At 39.0% G+C, this 21,236-nt stretch overlaps 1 protein-coding gene across 1 annotated transcript in view; it reads left to right on the forward strand.

Annotated features, from left to right (window-relative positions):
- Positions 1–15,927: 15,927 nt before the first annotated feature.
- The window catches only part of Gatb (glutamyl-tRNA amidotransferase subunit B), a 69,985-nt gene continuing 64,676 nt past the window's right edge, over positions 15,928–21,236 (forward strand). The window contains exons 1-2 of the mRNA XM_034500118.2: positions 15,928–16,136; positions 17,707–17,857. Coding sequence (XP_034356009.1) covers positions 15,961–16,136; positions 17,707–17,857 — 327 coding nt within the window. The 5' untranslated portion in view covers positions 15,928–15,960. The remainder of the gene's footprint in view (positions 16,137–17,706; positions 17,858–21,236) is intronic.

The following is a 21,236-nucleotide window of genomic DNA, read 5'->3' on the forward strand; positions in this document are numbered from 1 at the left end:
TCACAAACTTTATTGATAAAGATGTCTGACATGAAAATGCCCTGAATGGAAAGGAACTCTTGGCAGATGAGACATTGTAGAAGAAAAGTTTAGAAGACTTGAATGTATAACAACAGAAACTATCCAAATAAAATCACATTGAAAATGTTAAACTGAAAAAAAAAACAAAAAAAACAAACAAACAAACAACAGCCAGTCATTGTGATACACTTCCTACAATGCCAGTACTTGGTAAGCTGAGGCAAGAGGATCACATATTCGGGGTCAGCCTAGGCTACACAGTGAAACCCTGATTCAAAAATAATTTAAAGCACAATTAAGCTGTTTTTAAAATTGATATATATGAGCTTAGAATCCCAAAAGAGGGAGAAGGAAGAAGAGTTCATTAAAAGCTGCTTGGAAAAAAATAGCCAAAATGCTTTCATACTTGTTAAAACCAATACATCCATAGATACAAAAGGCTAAATCAATCTCCCTGACCTCAAGCTGTACTACAGAACAATTGTAATAAAAAAAAAAAAACTTCATAGTATTGGTACAGAGACAGGCAGGAAGATCAATGGAATAGAATTGAAGACCCAGAAATGAACCCACACACCTATGGTCACTTGATCTTTGACAAAGGAGCTAAAATTGTCCAGTGGAAAAAGAACAGCATTTTTAACAAATGGTGCTGGTTCAATTGGAGGTCAGCATGTAGAAGAATGCAAATCTATCCATTCTTATCTCCTTGTACAAAACTCAAGTCCAAGTGGATAAAGGACCTTCACATAAAACCAAATACAGTGAAACCAATAGAAGAGAAAGTGGGGAAGACCCCCAAATACTTGGGCACAAGGAAAAAGTTCCTGAACAGAACACCAATGGCTTATGCTCTAAGATCAAGAATTGACAAATAGGACCTCATAAAATTTGCTTCTGTAAGGCAAAGGACACTGTCAATAGGACAAAATGGCAACCAACAGATTGGGAAAAGATCTTTACCAATCCCACATCCGATAGAGGGCTAATATCCAATATATACAAAGAACTCAAGAAATTAGACTCCAGACAACCAAATAACCCTATTAAAAATGGGGTACAGAGCTAAACAAAGAATTCTCAACTGAGGAAACTATAATGGCCAAGAAGCACCTAAAGAAATGTTCAGTATCTTTAATCATCAGGGAAATGCAAATCAAAACAACTCTGAGATTCCACCTCATACCAGTCAGAATAGCTAAGATCAAAAACTCAGGTGATAGTAGATGCTGGTGAGGTTGTGGAGAAAGAGGAACACTCCTTCACTGCTAGTGGGATTGCAAGCTGGTACAACCACTCTGGAAATCAGTCTGGCGGTTCCTCAGAAAATTGGACATAGCATTACCTGAGGACCCAGCTATACCACTCCTGGGTATATACCCAGAAAATGCTCCAACATATAACAAGGACATATGCTCTACTATGTTTATAGCAGCTTTATTTATAATAGCCAGAAGCTGGAAATAACCCAGATGTCCTTCAACAAAGGAATGGATACAGAAAATGTGGTACATTTACACAATAGAGTATTTCTCAGCTATTAAAAACAATGAATTCGAGGAATTCTTAAGCAAATGGATGGAAGTAGAAAATATCACCCTAAGTGAGGTAACCCAATCACAAAAGAACACACATGGTATTCACTCACTGATAATTGGATATTAGCTCAAAAGCTCGAAATATTCAAGATACAACTCATAGACCACATGAAGCTCATGAAGAAGGGAGACCAAAGTGTGGGTGCTTCGTTCCTTCTTAGAAGGAGTAACAAAATACTCATGGGAGCAAATATGGAGACAAAGTGTGGGACAGAAACTGAAGGAGGGGTTGTCTGGAGATTGTTCCACCTGGGTATTCATCCTGTGTACAGTCACCAAAGGTAGATGCTGATGTGGATGTCAGGAAGTGCATGCTGACAGGAGCCTGATATAGCTGTCTCCTTAGAGGTCAGCCAGAGCCTGACATATAAGAAGTGAATGCTCACAGCTAACCATTGAACTGATCATGGGGTTCCCAATGGAGGAGTTAAAGAGAGGACTGAAGGAGCTGAAAGGGTGCTCTTTCCATGGGGAGAGCAGCAATACCAACTAACCAGAGCTCCCAGGGTCTAAACCACCAGCCTGGGAGCACATAGGGAGGGACCCATGGCTCCAGCTGTATATGTAGGGGAGGATGGCCTTGTCAGACATAGGTGGGAGAGGAAGTCCTTGGTCCAGTGAAGGCTGGATGCCCCAGTGTGGGGTAATTTGTGGCTGAGGATGTGGGAGTGGAAGGGTGGGGGGCACATTCTCATAGAAGCAGGAGGAGGGGGGATGGGATGGGGGTTTCTGGGTGGGGGGAAAGGGGATCACATCTGAAATGTAAATAAAATATCCAATAAAAAATAAATATTTAAATAAAAAATCAGAAAAGGAGAAAAAAATCTTTAAAACAACCAGAAGATAAAAGGCATTCTATGTGTAGAACAATAAGAAATACAGCAAGTTTTTTGTCAGAAGCAATTGGAGCAATGTCTTTAAATTAAAGACAGGGAAAAATACAACTCTTAACCTAGAATTCTATACTCAGGCCCTCTGCCACCACCATTCAATAATGAAAACAAAGTAAAGACCTTTTTGACATGCTAATTCTGTTTGCAAATGGTTCAGCAACAGCACAGCTCACTGAGAAATATTAAAGAAAGTCCTTTAAGCTGAGAGAAAATGGTATGGATAGAAAAAATCTGGTAATTGAATTGACCAAAATGTACCGAAATAGCTTTTCTCCTTAAGATTAAGAAAAATTAAAACTGAGTCTTTTAGCTTAGCAGAGACAGTGACAATCTAGTACACCAAAGACCCTGAGTTTGAGTTTCAAGAAGTCCTAACAGGTGGTCAAGTCACACAGGCACATGTGCCTAGAGTCAAGAGGACTAAACAAAATTCACCCTGGTTTCAAACAATAGGATGGTAAATGTAGAGAATCTGATGTAATTTGCCAGAAAACTAATAAAAGTAATAAGTAATTTTTATCAACATTGAAAATAAAATCAATGTGCAAAAAATCGATTATATTTCCATATACTAATAAAAGACAATGACAAAAATTAAAGTATCTCCACCTAAGTATCACCAGAAACATAAGGTGCTAACAGATAAATGCAGGAAACTATACAAGACATGTGCTCTGAAAACAAGAAACCATTTTAGAAAGAAACTGAAGAACTAAGTTAAACAAGACTCAACATTGCTAAGAAGGCTTTTCTCCCTGAGCCAATCTATAGATTCAGCCTAGTCTCAATCAAAATTCCTGAAACTTACTTTTATAGACTTGACAAGCTGATTTCAAAATTTACACGGAAATTCAAAGAACGGAACAACTAAAGCAATTTGTATGAGAATAATAAGTTGGGTATTAGGATAAACAACCAATGTCAGAATTACTTATAGGTAATTAATATTCCTTGTATATTTTGTGGGGTATTTTTTTGGAGGTTAGGCTAGATAGGATCTTGTGTAGTCCTGGCTAACCTTTAACTTACTATGAAGCTAAGAATGACCTTGAACTCTTGATTCTCCTGCCTCTACTTCCCAAGTGCTAGACAGTTTCTATGCTTCTAGACTGGTGTATTCCACTGGTTGTCAACTATCCGGTCAACTGTCTCATCACATCAACGTCTTAATACAACCTATCCAGAGTTTCACTCAGAATCCCATTCGTCCCATGCTCCTGATACATGTTCCACTTAGTTACCTGGTATAGAAGAAGCAAGAATCAGAAAGAATTTCAGTCTATATAATGGCAATGACAGGAAATGGCTTATCATCAACAGAGAAACATATAACAAGAGTCCAGAGAAGGTGTGTTGCATTCCAGAAGAAAGACGCTGAAGTCGTGGACATATTAATTTCAGAGTGCCTGCAGGATCTCCAGGTGGAGGGCTCTAGCAGACGGTTGGAAAAGCCACAGTGCATAACAGATTGTTAATCTTGGTTACAGAGATGACAGCTTCAGAGTCTTTCTGAAAAGTTTAAACTAGGGTTTGACAGGAGTCATGGTGTTTCTGAAAGAGGAAGAACTCTGAAGCATTCAGCTGTGGAGGACAAACCATAAGGGAGGAAGAGAAAGAGAGGAAGGTTGAGAAGGGAGACGCATTGGAGCATATGTTTGACCAGTTAAGGGCCAGGCGGCAGCTATGTTAGGTTTCTGTGCTAGAGCCTTTCCTAGAGAGTCTCTGGATGTATGGCTTCTTTCTCCCCCTTTGTCCAGCTACATCTCTCCTCTACATCCTTTTTTTCCTCTATTTCTTTTTCTGCGTAGGGAAGGCCCTGTAGAGGACAAAAGCCTGGCTGTGGCTTTCTCATTCCACTGTACTAGGAGGCTGGCAGTAAGAATAGTGAAGCAGAAAAAGTCTTATGGCTTCAGCTGCCCTTTTGGATCTGCGCATCAATACTGCAGCGTTGACAGACTGCCTTAGAGAGGCTGAAAGGATGTGTGTTCTGCATGTCTGGAATTTATTCCTTTGGCTTTGTAAGATGTGACGCTGCATAATGGCCATGAAGAAATAATTTTGAGCCTCTGACTGTCTTGGTAAAGTTCCAGAAAGGCATATGGTCATAAGTTTCCAGACCTGTGTAGAGGAGTCGTTCCTCAGGGGCTACCTTTGCAGGCTTGCTCGCACTTCCGGACCGATGCTTCTCACCTTTGTTTCATCCTGTTTTCACTTAGGCGATAAAAGGCATAAGTGTATCCAGTTGAAAAGATGGAAGATATTAATGTGAGAGCAAGCCATCATTATGTCACATATCAATTTCTCACCTCCAAGGCAGTGCACAAAGGCTGTATCTGGATATTAACCCAACCGGGACTAGAGAAAGAGAGGTCTGACGGGTTCTAAGTACATGCTGTGAAACCAGCAGTTTTCACGCGCAGGAGCACAGCATCCTTGACTCTAAGTTGACAGAAAAGTGATTATTTTACAAAAACATCTTCCTAAGAATGATAAAGTTATTTATCTACACTGCAGCAAACTGCTCTATATCTAAATTTTAAGTACATTGGAGGAATTGTTCATTTTTTCCCTAGAATTGATTTCTATCTACAAGTGGTGGTTTAAATGAGAATATGCCCAAAGGCCTATGTATTTGAATGTTTGGCTCCCGTTTTAGGAAGGATTAGGAGGTGTGGCCTTGTTGGAGGAGGTGTGTCACTGGAGATGGGCTTTGAGGTTTCAAAAATTCAGTCTCTCTGCCTCCGACTTCAAATAAGATGTGAGCTCTTAGCTACAGCCACAGTGCCATGCCTGCCTGCCTCCACGATCTCACCATGATTTTCAGGGTTACCTCTAAACTTTGAGTGAGTCCTAATTAAATGTCTTCTTTATAAGCTTCCTTGGCCATGGTGTCTCGTCACAACAGAACAGTAACTAGGAAATTATGTATAGTTTAATTTAAAATACTTGAGGCAGAAGGATCACATGAGTCTACCAGTTTCAGATCAAGCTGGGAAGCATGGCAACATCCTTTAAAGATAATAATAAACATAAAGAGGTATAGTGGTGCATGTCTGTAATCCCAGAACTCAGGAGGTGGAGCCAAGAGTATGATAACTTCAGAGTCAGCCTGGGCTCTAGAGAAAGCCCCCATCTCAAAGCAGTGGGTCAATTAAGGCCGAGGAAACGCTCAGCAGCTAAGAGAACTTGATGCTCTCACAGAGAAGCCACATTAGGCAGATCTCAGCTACCTGTAACTGCAGCCTCACAGAACCCATTGCCCTCTATTGGCCTCATTTGAACATCTATACTCACATGAACATACCCACACACAGACACACGTGCGGATGTATAACGAAAAAACAAATCTTTTTAAAAAAAATCATATCGATCAATTAATTAACTTGTGATAACACAAAGAATTCTAAATTTCCCTTAAGCTTCTAGGTATTGAGTTAGAAAGTAATTTCCTGTTATGTATTTTAAACTTCTTTAACATTTTTATGTATTGGATATCTGCGGTTTGTTTCACCTCTCTCTCTCTCTCTCTCTCTCTCTCTCTCTCTCTCTCTCTGTCTCTCTCTCTCTGTGCGTGTGTGTGTCTGTGTGTGAGTGTGTGTGTTTGTGTGTGTGTGTGTGTGTGTGTGATGGTATCTAATATGGTCATTTAAAAAAAAAACTCATGAAATACCAGGATCATAGTCTCTGTAAACTGTGATATGCCCCTAAAATTGCCTTTTACAATGAGCTCCCAGGAGAATGCTTGTCAAGTGGTCTCCCAGGAGCCAATCTTTATTTACTTATTGGTGTTTCTTGACTCCTCTTTTAAAGCATTCTTGAGATTCATACTGTTTGGAAAAGGAGAAAGAGACAGGGACTCCCAGGGGTGTGAAGCCTTGGCTTTGGCCTCAATGTGTTTTCCTTAGGGAAGAACTCCAAAGCATTTTGTAACTGGAATACTTTCAATTTTTTTTCTTCAGCTGGTGGTCAGCTTTGGATGGACAGTTTCTTTTCTAATATCTCCAGTCATTACACTATTAAGTCCCCAAGCAAATGGCTGTTGTATTAATTGAGGAAGAGAAACAGTAAGTGTGCTTCTGCAATGTAAACAGACTAGAACATGCACAGTTACAGAGAGTCAATTGTGGGAAATCTGGCTATTGCCTCAGAAGTAGAGAGTGTTCCACTCCCCAGAGCCTTAAAGCTAGTGGACACCAAGGGATGGGTTAGCAGAAAGACCAGGAGCCTACCAAGATCTTAGATGGTATTTGGGGACAGTGAAATTCCTGAAGATTCCTACACATGTCTTAAACAGCAAAGGAGTGACTCTTGTTGAGGACAATGAGAGAGTCCTCAACTGTGACAGAGGTTTTCTCACCTCAGGATATCAATAGTTTGGGGAGCTAGAATGCCCATAATCAGGTGCCAACAAAGCCTCACCATGTCAGGGCCTTCTGGGTCATTTATCCCACAAACCAGAGGAAGGGTGAAACAGAAAAGAGTTTTAGTATAGGTGAAAGTGTAGGAAAAAGGAATAATCAGAGTTCTTATATAGCAGGAGTGACCCCCAAGAAAAGGGGTGTTCCTTTACTGAGCTGAAGCATGGGGCAGGGTGAGGCCAGTTGCTCCACCCACCAGGTATTAATATATCTCTCCATTTCTGGTCCACACTGGAGTTTGAGGCACACTTTCCAGAGCTAATGTTTCTGGGCATCTCTGCTTATTAAAGTTGTTGAGCAAAAGGAGAAGGTAAAAACTAAAGCAACCAGAGCAGGAACCAGAGCCCATGAGCACACTGGTATTTCTGCTGTTTGAACCAAAGACAGTTCCAGGTTCTGCCAAGACAGAACTGGCTGTCAAGGACAAGATGCTAGATACTGAATTGCTCATTTCTGAGGTCCCTGCCCATAACATGCCTGACCAGTTTAGTTTCTTTCTTCTGTCTTCAGAAGGATGTGTGTTCTGTACATCAGCAGCTTTCTTCACACTAAGTCCCCTGTTTTACATAGTTAGGCAACTTTTCTTTTCCTCCTTAGCTTTGGTACAAATAAATAAGAAAAGGATGAGAGAGGGGCTCTGACTGATCTTATCGGGGTCTGAGAGTCCCTTCTCACATACTCTATAAACCATAGCTGGGAGGAGCAGGACTAGAGTTGGGCTTATAACTTGTGCATCCGCATATGTGCACCTATGTTTGGAAGAGGCTCACTGCTGTGCTTCGGTCATTTCATAACATTCTGAATTTTAATTTTGGGTTGAACCACACAAGCTATGTAGCCAGACTTGAATTAAGTAGCAGTTCAGCTCGGCAATCCCTAGCAGAGGAGGAGGCACTGGGGACAGGAAAACAGTTCCCAAGAGCACTGGGTAGAGAAGACAACCTGTAACAACTTGTATAGAACAGAAAGGCCACAGACACAGAAGCTATGCAGTTACTGTCCTTGAACAATCTCACAGTCTAGAAGGACAGATTTTCTTTTCAAAATTTTCATTTTCCAATCCCTGCAAATTCAAATGAATGTATTGAGCTTCAGAAAGACTGGAAAACTCCAACTGTCATAGGAGAATGGTAAATAAGAAAAGAAAAAGATCACAAAGAGTAATTTTATAAATATATACGCTAGTATATGACCATAGGCAGGATTAAGAATTTTTACAACAAAGAGACTCCATTAGAGCTTCCCTAAACTATTGAAAACATTCTTTCTAACAAAGTCCATAAAGAAGGAGAGCAATCAAGCCCTAAGATGGCACTGACGGTCTTATCCGGATTCCATGAATGTGTATAAATCTCAAAAAGAAGTTCAGCAAAAAGAAAAGGAGGAGCTAGGAGAGAGGAAGGAGGCAGGTGGACCGTGTTCGATATTTTAAAGTACAATGAGATTCTCCACGGGGGCAGCCAATAGCAAGTGTAAAATGGAGGGTAAGCCATATTTAGAGCAATAAATTTTATGAAATGTTAATCGGGTTTACTCTTAGAACTCCCTTTTTCATTATTACATTTAATACCAAACACTAAAAAATTAATCAGGAAATTCCATCTGGCCAACAACTTCAATTTATGAAATTCCTTTTCCTGCAGAAGATTAAAACCAATCCCTTGGAGTAGATTGAACATTCCAAGACAACCCCAAACAGCCTGAACAAAGACTCCAGAGTGTCATTTTCTTTTTTATTGGAACATCTTTGAGTCGCTTGTAATCTATAAATAAACTTGCATTTTAGAGAAATTCCTCTACAAAAAGCACTACCATGCTTGGTATTCAACATATGAGACTGTTTTAAAAGTGTTTTGATTTATAAAAAGCTAATTATGGGCCCCACATAACACAGGAGTTATAACTTGCTTACTACAAGTTTTGTGTTGCTTCACAATTTTTTAAAAGAATGCTTTTATTTCCATGCATGCAAGTTAAGGTTAATTAAGGATTTTTCTGATTATGGCTGCCCTGGTCTAGAGTAGAGAAAAGGAGTCAGTAATCTTAAATCTGTGGTTAGTATTGCTTATCTGAGAGAGAGAGGGGGAGGGGAGGGGGAGAGAGAAAGGAGAGAGAGAGAGAGAGAGAGAGAGAGAGAGAGAGAGAGAGAGAGAGAGAGAGAGTTCTATATTTAAATCTCTCGGGCTTTCCTGGATGTAATACAAGAAATTATTTAGTAATAAAATAAAGTATTTTTGACAAAAATTCTCAAATAAAAGAAAAGGGGAAAAGGAATTTGAGGAGGGGAGCAATATTTATCTTTCTAGAAAGACATGTTCAAACATAAATGTATAAAAAGTGACATTAGAAATACTCAACACTGGGCCTAGATATATTTGGTCCAATTATTGGCTGATTTTTGTACCAAAAGGGAAGTGCTGTTGGTGCAGGCTGATACGAGAGCCCTTGCTTGGTACCACTGCAGTCATCGCTGTATATAAAAAGGCACAGATTATACGACTTAGAATTTTAATATTTTGAAATTCCAGGCATCAGGAAGTAAATGTTAACTGCTCTTCTACCAGCATGTGGCATAAAGCTGCAGGAAGAGAGGAAGTAATTCAAGGAAGAAATTTATTTCTGCCTCCATCTTAATTGACAAGGATTAAATGTCCAGATACAATCAGGTTTTTGCCACAGAAAGAAAAAAAGAATTCTGAGTAGTTTTCTTCAAAGAAATCCTCTGCAGCGAAGCTGACATCAGCTGCAGTAACCAGAGGCAGAAGAGCCCCAGATACTCAACTCTTGTAACAGAAACTAATTGATTTTCTGTAATTTGGCCTGTCTTGCCAAATTACATTTCAGACAGAGTGAAAATTACCACTTCCAAGCTTGCTGTTTCTTGACAATTGAAAATGAGTAACAATATTTTTTCAAAGAAGAAAAAGGAAACACAACATTGGATTTCTATGGTGCTATACAAATCCAACCAAAGCACACACTCCAACTTCTTTTTTTAACTTCAAGAAGAATTTCTGTTAACACACACAGCACAATGCATTTGATATAGGGGTATTATCACTCTGAAATAAGTGATACTTCACATATTCATGCATCTGTGTTGGATAAGCTTAGCAGAAGTTTTTAGAAGAAGATTTAAAGAAAGAAAGTGTATACCAACATAAAAATACTTACGTTCTTCCTTGAGATGAGAACACAACTAAAGGCACTGTAAGTGCCACAGGGGACCACTGTTCTGGGAGCTGCAAGCATCATAGAGAACTGCTATTTTAGGCACTACAAGTGTCATATAGGGAGGTTGTCTAAAATAGTGCTTTCCCTAGAAAACTAGGCAAGGTAAAATTTTTCTAAATTCCACACTCTTCATTTTGACATCTGTGATGGTCACTCAACTCTGACAGATTGTGAAGTGTCAAACTGGGGCACACAAACCATGATAACATTGAGATTGTATGAGTTCCACTGTGGTAAGTAAAAGATAATAAAGTTATTTAATAAATCTGTATAAACTTTTAAGACCCATGGGCTGTACATCAATGTAAGACATTCTTCAGAGGGATCATACCCTTACACCATATATAAATGAAATATATATAATTTATATATGTATATGTGGGGAGGAGTGAAAATACCTTTTAATTGCAAAACTGATCTAAATGTTTGAACAACATCAATTTGAAATCACTGTTGGGCCATCACTCAATCTTGTTGAATCAGACTCTAGAGTCAGGCTCCAAGGAGACCTGGATAATCTTTGTGCTCCTCCATCCTATCTTAATTCATCAATCACTGGGAAAATTTTCCCTTCTCCAGTCTCTCTGCATTTATCTCAGTAGTTCTATCATTTGATTGCTGCTTGGTTTTAATCCAATACAACACTTCTTCCTGAAGCACGATGTTGCCTCTCAAATAGCTATGTATTAAAATGTGGTGAACATGAAGGCTTAGCCACCAAGATTCCAGGCCTATTGTTTTGGGTAGCTCATTCATTCTTGGTTCAAGGGTAGCCCAGATAGAGGTGCCAGTTCAGATATGCACCAGTAATGACATCAATTATCTGGCAAGGTGTGTGGGATAAGTTGTTCTGTTCCCTCTATGTACCACCACCAGGTGGAATGTGGGGTATTTCCCCCTCAGTGATCGAGGAAGAGGTGATTCACTAGGGGAAAGGTCTCATCAAAGTTCCTGTGTCCCAGTGAGGCTGTGTGTGCTTGTGACTGTACCTGTGTGCACATATTATATATGTTATTGACAGAGGACAATGCTGAGCCTCTTTTCAGTCACTCTCCACCTTAATTTTTGAGAGGTAGTCTCTTACTGAAACTGGAGAGAGAGAGATGCCCCTATCTGTGTTTGTCTCTTCATTTCTGGGTTATAGATGCACAACACAGCACCTAGTTTTTTGCATGGGTGCTAGGGTTCCAAGCTCAGATCCTCATGCCTGGGCAGACAGCACTTTATCAGCTGAACCATCTCCCCAGCCTTCCCTGTTGAAATGATACACATTTATTCATCATCGTCCTTTGGCTCCAAAATAAGAGAACCAGCTGACATACAAAAATATCTGTTTTGAAACTGAATAGCCACTGGTTATTATTTTTTTGCATTATTTTTTGAATGAAAGTAGAGCTTAGAAGTAAATGTGTGTGTGTGTGTGTGTGTGTGTGTGTGTGTACATGCGCATGATCACAAACTCTCTAGCTCTGATGGCTAGAATACTCAATTCCAAAGCACAAAAATAGAGAGCTTTTTTAGTTCCTTGCAGAGCTTTGATCACATGCAAACCACAGATTGCCGAAACATGGAGTTTAATGTTTTCTAGCTTTCAGTACTTGCAACTCAGGATTATATTCCTTCAAGCAAGGGATGAGTCAAGGGGATACATGGAGGTAGAACCTTTGCTGATACACTATTCTTGTTTCTTTCCAGGTTTAGTTGTATTTTTAGATCAGTGAGCTATTCCTTAAAATTAGATAGAAGACCACAAAAATATTATAGTTCCTAGACCAGGCCTAATAACGCTGTGCTGGCCTCATCTTCCCAGCTGGCATTTCATCTCCTCAAAGGCCCTGAGCAGGGCGTTCTATTTCCTTGCATTGGGAATGAAGAAAGGGTTATAGATTTCTTTGCCCCACAGCAATCTTCTAGAGAAAGTGATTGTTCCCTCCACATCAGTATTTTATCAGAAGCAAGACTTTAATGGAAAAATAAAAAGAAATGAATCCTGTTCCTCCAACTGCTCAGCAGGCATGTATTCCCAGTCTTTGTTTTTCCCCCAGTGGCACTTCTCTGGATCTTAAAATGTGGGGTTTTCTAAGAAGAAGCTTTGTGTTTGCTCTTTTCAAAGACATGAACTACCTTTTTCCAGTGTTTTTACTACATGCAGATAATCTTGTCAAGTTTTGTCACATGCCCATCACTGTAAATGAATTTTGTTTTCTTTTTATAGGGAATTTGAATTATCTTTACTACCAACCCTTCCTATCCACATGGCTGAAATTTCAACACTGGGCTTCTTTCCATAGCCAAAAAGACAAATAGAAAATACTAGCCAAAAGAGAGATCAAACTTATTACTGTATTAAGAAACACCATGACAACACCCATCCAGCTTTGTTAGATGACAATGGATATTTTATATATTCACCTGCTATGTATTTTTAAAGCATTGCCTTTGCTTCCATGGACAAATGTAGTTAATTAAAGAAAAAGATTACTTTACACAGTTTTAACATTTGTACATATATTCAAATAGATTTTGAGATACAGTGCCATGATAGCAGAAGCTATCTTTTTTATTTTACTTGGAATGATAATGTTGCAATTAAAATTGTTTGCTTCTTAAAAAGCAGAAACTGTGTGCCATTTGTCTTATTCCCCTTACACTGTAACACATGGTGCTGAAGAAGTCACAAATCTTAGCACAAAATGCCTTTTCCATACCACTTCCTCCACTGCACCCTAGGAAAATGGCGGATAATGGGAAGGGTCACAATTAAACACAATCTAGATTGGAGGGGGATTTGTATTCAGAAATCAATGTGTTTCTATAGATACCTAAAGATGTTCAGTCAAATACAGAGGTGACCCAGGCCATTCCAACTGTGGCCATTCAAGACTTGGAAAAAGACTAACCCAAACCAACCATGTTATTTAAGACAAACTTCCTCACTAGTCTCATTTATAACTGAGAATCAGCTCTGGCTCAAATATCATTTTTTTTAAATTGATTGACTAATGTTGGGGAGGGAAGAGCTGAGACACGCTCTTTGAAAAAAAAAAAATGCTTAGAAACTGTCCTGCTACCTCCTGAGTGCCTTGAAAATGGAAATCTCTGTGTCTTCCAGATGACAGTCACCTTGCTGTAGATCCAAAATAGCTCTCTCAGCCAGAGAGCTGTCTGTCAGTAAGAGTTCTGACGGGTACATACTTGGCATTCAGAAAGAAGGCAAGATATGGTCTCATGAAAGAAGATTCGGTAAAAGAACTGCCCTTCCTGAAGAGCAAGGGATATGTGAAAAACAGTGCCCCTCCTAGACACCACCAAGGGACCAACAGGCATTTCTGGAAATGAGAGATAATTTTGATAGAGAACAAAGCCAGAAAAGGGGGTGGTAAGTCCCTACTTCCACCATTAGCTTTGATAGGCCTTTGAGAGGCCATGTTTAGACATAGAATGTACCAAGCTGGAAGGTTCCCATCTGTTCAAGGAAGCAAATCCATTTACATGCAAAGGATTTTCTCTCCCTCTAGTGGTGGGGTGGAGGCCTTTGAAGACCAAGCGCATGTGATTGCATAATACTGCTTTAGAAATCAGGCTGGGTTTCCACTACAGTGCACTTTGTACAAAAAGTAGGCTATTCTTTGGCTGTCCTCCCATTCTGTGCAGTGATTTCAAGAACTCTTCTAATACTCCCTGTGAGGTAGTGAAGTGTCTCCTAATTATGTTCCAGGGGTGAGGTAGAAAGTAGTCTTCCTTTTCTCCTCTGTAGCCCTATGAAAGGCGAAACCACATTACATTCCCAAGCAACTTTACTGACCAGAAACCCACGCGGGGAGCTAAACAAGAAAAAGCAAACCCATATACAGCTAATGTAGAAAATGTGGGGACTCAAAAAAGAGACACCCATATATCAAAGACCCAAAGAATGAAAGGTACTAGTTAGAAACACATTTTGAAATGTTTCCACCTTAGTGTTTTACTCACTTTCATTTTCTTCTTTAGTTATATGAAAGTATTTCTGCTATAGCAAGTCAGATTATTCATGGGAGGTAGCTAAAAAAGTAAAAAAAAAAATAGAAACAGTAAATGACAATCTCTTTTTAAAATTATTTTTTATATGTATGTATGAGAGAGACATGATTGGGGCAGTGCTGTGGGTGGTGCCTGCAGAAAGCCAAAGATGGCGGCAGAGCTTCTGGAGTTGGGAGTTACAGACAGTTGTGACTCACTGGACAGGAGTGCTGGGAGACAAACTCGGGTCCTCTGGAAGAGCAGAAAGTGCTCTTAACCACTGAATTATCTCTCCTGCCCAGTTTACAATTTATTTTTTTCAAATGGAGGGAGCATATTACATAATACCATAACTTCTTGTAAATATGAATGAAAACAGATCATTAATTGTAGATGCCTAATCTGTAGGTTAGTGATCAATAACTAAAATTGCATCAGTGTGAAATATGGAAAGTACATATCTTTTCTTTCTCTATAATTGGGCATCAGTGACTCCCATTAGATTGCTCCTCTTGGAGATCTCCAAGGCAACTAAGCACCTACGTTTCTACAAAGAATAGGTTCCTTTTCTGGCTTTTTTACCTTACACTAGACACATAAGTCAGAACCCCCAAAGTTGCCCCCAATCTCACCATACACATTTCCCAGAAATAGATGTTTTACTTTATCCTTCACCACTACCCCGATTTGTTATCTCTTTTCTAAAGAATATACTCTCTCAACAGCCCCCATTTGTCAAATACATTCACCACACTGCATCACAAATATTTTTTAAGGTGTCTACTCTGCACTCTGGAAATACTGTGGTGAATACCAGACAAGGATCCACTGAAATCAAAGCTAACTGTTAGGTACTACGTGAACAGTTAAAATTGGATGATGAAAGTGAGGACTATTGTAGACTAAGTTTTCAAATAAAAAAAATCACCTGGAATTTCAACGAGGGATATGAAAGGCTCTGTTTGGTTTTGCCTTCTTGAGGGTAGAACCCAGCACCTTCTACATGGTGGGCAAATGCTGTACCACTGAGGGATATGCCCAGCCCAGAATGAGTTCTGAGGTCAAACAACAAAATAAACCCATTGAGGTGGTAATTTTTTTCTGTCAAAACTTTTTAACATAAGAAATTGTTTCAGATGCTGGCAAAAAAAAAAGTAAAAAGCACATAAAAGATACATACATACATACATACATACATGAATGACATGAAAACAATTTATTTTTAAAATGTTTTTTGTATGTTCCTCTCCCTAAAATGTCAATTCTACAAAATATAAGAGCAATAAAGTCTTGCTTTCTAGTATGTCAATGTTGCCTAATTATTGAACTAGGTCTGTATAGCAAATAAGTGTCGGTTGAAATAATGCACAAATTTGTGTACGAAGTGTGCAAGCAAAACAGAGAAAATAAATGCGTTGGAGAGTCCAGGAAGCCTTTGTGGTGGTCAGGGTCATTTGTTTCAACTCACGGGCTTAAGCTGAGTTGAAATCCTTGGTGAGGCTTCCTAGCTTTGGCTCTCCCTCAAAGAGCTGTCAAGCATACACATACACACACAAGCACTACTGCTACAAAGCTCTCCAACTCCCCGCTAGGAGGAGTCACACAGGACCCACACACCCTCCCACTTCTCTGGTTCCGCCCCTCCCAACAGATTTCCGGCGGCCTTTGAGTTGGGTTGCCGGGAATAGTAGTTTTCCGGTCCAAGCCTACAAGTGTTGTGGCGCATTGCCAGAACTACGCTTCCCAGGGAGCCTCGCTGCAGAAGTCCGATCACCTGATTCGGACTTAAGCGGTGCAATGGCCGCCCCCGTGCTGCGCTTGGGTTTCCCTGGAAGACGCTGGGCTTTAACGTGGATAGACGGCGGTTCCCGCCACCGAAGTGGCTCTCAGACTGGGCCCACATCCAGCTGGGCTAGGAGACAGAGTTCTTTGGCTCAGCCTTCCCTCCACACGGCTCAGAAGCCGAGGAAAGGGTATATTTTCTTCGTACCTTTGCCTGTCTCGTGGAAATGCGGAACGAGGATAATCGCTCCGGCAGCCCAGCCTGAGGGTTTTAGTGTGCTGGAGGGTGGTCACCTGTGTAATGTGAGCAACTGAACCTAAATGAAAACACAAAACCAGGCCTGCCACCTTCAACTTAACACTTAAATTTCTGTCCTAAAGTAGGCATATTTGGACCACATGCGAGTGTAAAATAGCGTTTCCTCCAGCAGCCTTCGCAGGCAGAAGACTGGAATACTTTGTCCTACTAACTAGTGTGGGGTCTGTGAAACTACTCTGACTCGTATGTAGCGGGCATTTGGCGTTACTACGGGCTAGCAATAATTTAAAGACAGAAAATGTCCTTTGTACAAAGCCCCAGATAGGAGATCTTGATGTTATTAGTGGTTTTATTAGTCGGAAGGCACTAGCTGTCTGTGGTTTGTTTTATGATGGGCGTATTTGTCTATACCTAGGAGGATGTAGTCGACTGACGAAATCTTTCCCTGGTTATGTAAAGAATCGCTTATTGTGCGCAGCTGTTAGTTGCTTCAGTGTACATGGTTTAAAGCTTTTTAAAATACAGAAACATAAGGGAAATTTTTAATGTTTTGCTTTATTGAGGTTGGCACTCTTAGCATTTCAGTAAAGAAGAGAGGAAAAATGTCCAAAAGCATCTCGTTTCTATTCTCTTTATAAACTAGACCATTTTCTTTCCATGAAATGAAACTGCAAAAATACTTTGATTAGTAATTAAGAGCATGCAGAATTTCTGAATTTCTTAGTTTATTTCCTCTCACTTGCAAGTTTTATTTCCAAATTTTACAAAGAAAGAATTAATCTTTTCTCATTCCTTCATTTATTGAAATGCTTAAAAGAAATCAATCCACATAAATAAAAATCTGTATAATATAGAAAATTGCTGGGGAGAAGTGAAGAATAGGAACATACATAGGAATAGAAAATTTTAATTCCCCAAAGAGAACTGTGTACTGGCTCACCAGAGTAGAAATGGTCAGATAAGCGATATTAGCATAGCATTTTATAGCATTTACTAAGATTTGTTAGCAGTCAAGTATGAACAAATGAAAGATTTTGAGTTTAGATCTCAAGACCTGGATGTGACTTGGAGGATGAAAACAATGTTTTCTCTAATGGTTTACTGTTCTTTTTCACAAGTTTTCAGGAATACCATGTCATGGTAGTCTTTGGTATCTGTGTAACCCTGCTTCTTTACCTACAAGCTGTTAATAATGAACTCAAAATATGGATGATAATTTATTCTTTAGCCATCATTTCTCTAGAACTAGAATCCTGGCATTTGTATTAAACCTAAATAATGATGAGAAGATAAGCTTTTATTATTTACTGAGTCATTTATGTAGTGTTTATTAACTAATAAGATACACTTAATTTATTCACCAATAAAATGACAAATTTTAAAATATAATCATATGAAATTTTAGTTTAAAACATAAGTAAGATTATTATTTGAAATATAGGCTTATAAGAGTCTATATATAGTAACAAATGTAACATTTTAGACATTTTCTTTCCCTTTAGTGAACACAAATGGGCAGCTGTAGTAGGATTGGAAATTCATGCTCAGATTTCCTCCAACTCTAAACTCTTCTCTGGAGCTCAAGTGTGCTTTGCAGCACCTCCAAATTCTTTGGTTTCTTATTTTGATGCATCTCTACCTGGAACTTTACCGGTAAGGTGTTTTATATTGTCTGTTTTCATTAGAAAATGTTTATGTCATACTGAATATAGATAAGGACCTACCTGCTTAGGGAATTTTGCATGATTAGGGAATTAAGCATGATGCATTAATTGTTCATAAAGACATGTTTCTATAACTGTGTTTCTAAATCTGAGTGTATTCATGGCATCTATTCACTCCTTTTACAAACACTTTTAAATGCCTATCAGACACCAGATACTGATAGGAACTGTCTAATGCAGATGAGCAAAGATCTTTGCTTTAGGAGCAGTTTAAAGATGGACAGGGCTGATGTCTTACAAACAAGTAGAGTACAATATGACAATTCTTGCAAAGGCAGTAGGGTGGTTTTGGAACCCAAAGGAGGGACATGTAATTGAGGAAGAGAAAGTATCATTATGAAAAATTGTAGTGGTATATCTTGTTAAGGAGGAATGACTGGAAAGAAGTAGTGTCCACACTGAGAAGTCAAGTAGGAGTTAAAGAGATACATGGAGGAGTGGGGAGTGCCCAAGAAACGAACACGGAGTATGCAGTTTTACAGTGCAAGAGCAGAGTGATTTCAGTTACTAAAAGCTAAAATGCAGTTGGCAATGGAGAAAAACCACTACATATGAAAGAGAGTTGGTTATCAATATAGCTACTCATTCCACTCTATCCCAAGGAGTGACAGAGCCAGTGTCACCATCAGCAGGACTTTCAGTGTGGCACTTTTACGTAATGAGTTGCATTTTGAAGAATAAGATGGAAGGAGCAGTGTAAATATTTAAGCCACTGTGTGGCTCACATTCTGTTCAGGAACTTTGTACTGTTAAGTGGGAATGGAGCTTCCATCTTTAGGAGCATGTGTAGACAGGGTGATGATTAGTGTGTCACAGGCAGGGACTGTCTAGAGTGTGTTCTGTATTCTCAGACGTTTAAATACAAGTGAAGGCTGTTTGAACTGCCCAGGCTGTTGGCAGTGCCTTGTATGCTTTACTCAGAGCTTTGATTGGATTAAGGCAGCGTCTCAGTCTCAGACTTAGCACTCTTCTTATTTGGGCCTTTCATTGTATGGGATCACATCTGTCCAGACCACCTCCCTGGTCACTGCCTGTTTGCTGTTGTGTCTCTAAAGGAAGTCAGCTACAGAGACCTTTGCTGTACACATGTGGTCCCATCCACTCAGGTTCTCTTTCTACCATAAAGTGTCTGCCTATGGAGGAGGAGTTCTTGTTTGCTGGAGAAGAGGTATGTTTTCTTTAAAAACAGGTTCTTTTTTGGGTGAAGACTCACATATAGTAGATACAATATCGCCTTAGATGAGTGAGACACAAGTCAGTTTATACAGCACTTCTACCTTTTTTCCTTCTTTGCTGAGAACTTTTTTTCCTTATGTTATAGTTGACCATCAAGAATCTAGATGTAAGCTTTTGAGCCTTTTGAAGGTTTTTTTTTTTTCCCCTCATTTGGGAATGTGATACCTAGCAGAGTCTTAGGGTACATTTAGAAACATAGTTTGGGATAAGCAGATATAAGCAGATAACTGATTCTTCAGTTGTGCCTAAATAGAGTTAAGTATTACAGACAATTCAAAATAACTAGCAGGTCAGCATATTTGGAAAGACATGTCCTGTACCCTAGGAAGGTCCTGCTCTGTGATCAGTTAAACAGTGAGTGCATTGAGAAAATGTGTGAACATTGGATTGAGATGGCAGGAAAGACTACAATATAGTTTTCTTAAGCAAGGGTTTGCTTTTCTTCATCGGAGCCAGCAGCACTCATGGTTCCAGGAGTTGTCATGGCTGTTCTCTCAGCTTTGCTGATCAGCCTGCTCTTCACAAGGGTCCTTCTTTTTAAAGAACCTGTCTTGGTCTGCAGCTGAGGAATATGAAGATCCTCACACCAAGACATCACTTAAAGCATTTCACTCCTCTCTTCTTTGCCTGTCATCCAATTTAAGATGTTCTAGGGCGCCTCTGAGGCCCATGGACACAGTATTGTGATATTTTTACTCTGTATCTGGTAATTGTAACTAATGAAGAACTTGAGAGATGGTCTTTGAAAACTGGAGTAGAATCGTATGTCGTTGTGTAATCAGCTATGTCAAGTATGGGTAATACATAACTGTTCCCTTCCCTTCCCTTCCCTCCTGCATCTTCTACCTCTGACTCCTGATGTTCCTCATGGCTACTTTCCTTTACCAACTCTAAAGGAGTCTTGGTTTCATGTGCTCTGCTCCTTAGATCTCACTTCTGTTTTACATGTTTTCCTGGCAATAATTTGCCTTTAAATAGAGCTCCTCTTTCTTGTCTAGTTATCAGTCTGTATTTTTAATGTTTTATCTATTTCTACACAAACAATTCATGAACATATTAAAATATAGCGCTTATTTTATTGATTCTGTTTCTCTTCCCCTCAAAAAAAGTAAATTAATCACCAGGGGAAAGTATCTGCTCAGAAACGTTTGGTAAAGGGAGGGATGTATACATGACAGTATATACATGCCATACACATAGATACATACATACACATACTACATACATACATACACATACTACGTACATACACACACATACTACACACACACACACACAGAACAAAAATCATTGGGAAAGAATGATTTACTTAATTGATGATTTTGGAAAAATTGGTTAGATATTTAGAGAAAAACTATACAACTTCTGTGCATAAAACAAATTTCATGTATACATATGTGTGTATGTGTGTTTGTATAATGTTGTACATTTAATATATATTTACAAGTTAATATATATTGTTATTACAAATAACAAATACATATTTATTTACAAGTTAAATGTAAAAATTAAACCACAAAAAATACAGGAGAATACTCACTTGTTGAGATAAGAACATATTTTATGAGAATATGAAGAGATTTTTGTTAGGCAAAATGATATTGTTTTGTATATTTTAGTCATCCAACAAGTATTATTGGCCCACTGACTCTTTTAGGAGTCTGTCATATAAAAACAATGAAAAAAATGGTTAAAGACTTTTCTACAGTGATGTCTACCCCAGGACTATTTGTAATAATGTCAGATTGGAAGCAACCAGAGTTTCCCAGTGGTGGGGGGAATGGTTGAGTAAATCATGATAAATGTATACAGTGGAGTATTATGAAGCCACTAATAATGTTTATGAAAATGTTTTAGTGGCATAGGAAAGTGCTAAAGATAAAATTTTCATCGAGACAAATAGAATGTCTGTGTAGATAGATCACTTAATCTTCTTTTGCCTAAGTTGCTAACTTGCAAAGTGAGGGTAATGTATTAGACTCATTGGATTTTTATGAGAATTAAATGAATAAACTCTTTTAAAATGCTTAGTCACTGCAAGTAATAAGTGTTTCATAAATCTAACCTATTAG

Source organism: Arvicanthis niloticus, chromosome 4, assembly GCF_011762505.2.
Source record: "Arvicanthis niloticus isolate mArvNil1 chromosome 4, mArvNil1.pat.X, whole genome shotgun sequence".
NCBI classification, from domain to species: domain Eukaryota; kingdom Metazoa; phylum Chordata; class Mammalia; order Rodentia; family Muridae; genus Arvicanthis; species Arvicanthis niloticus.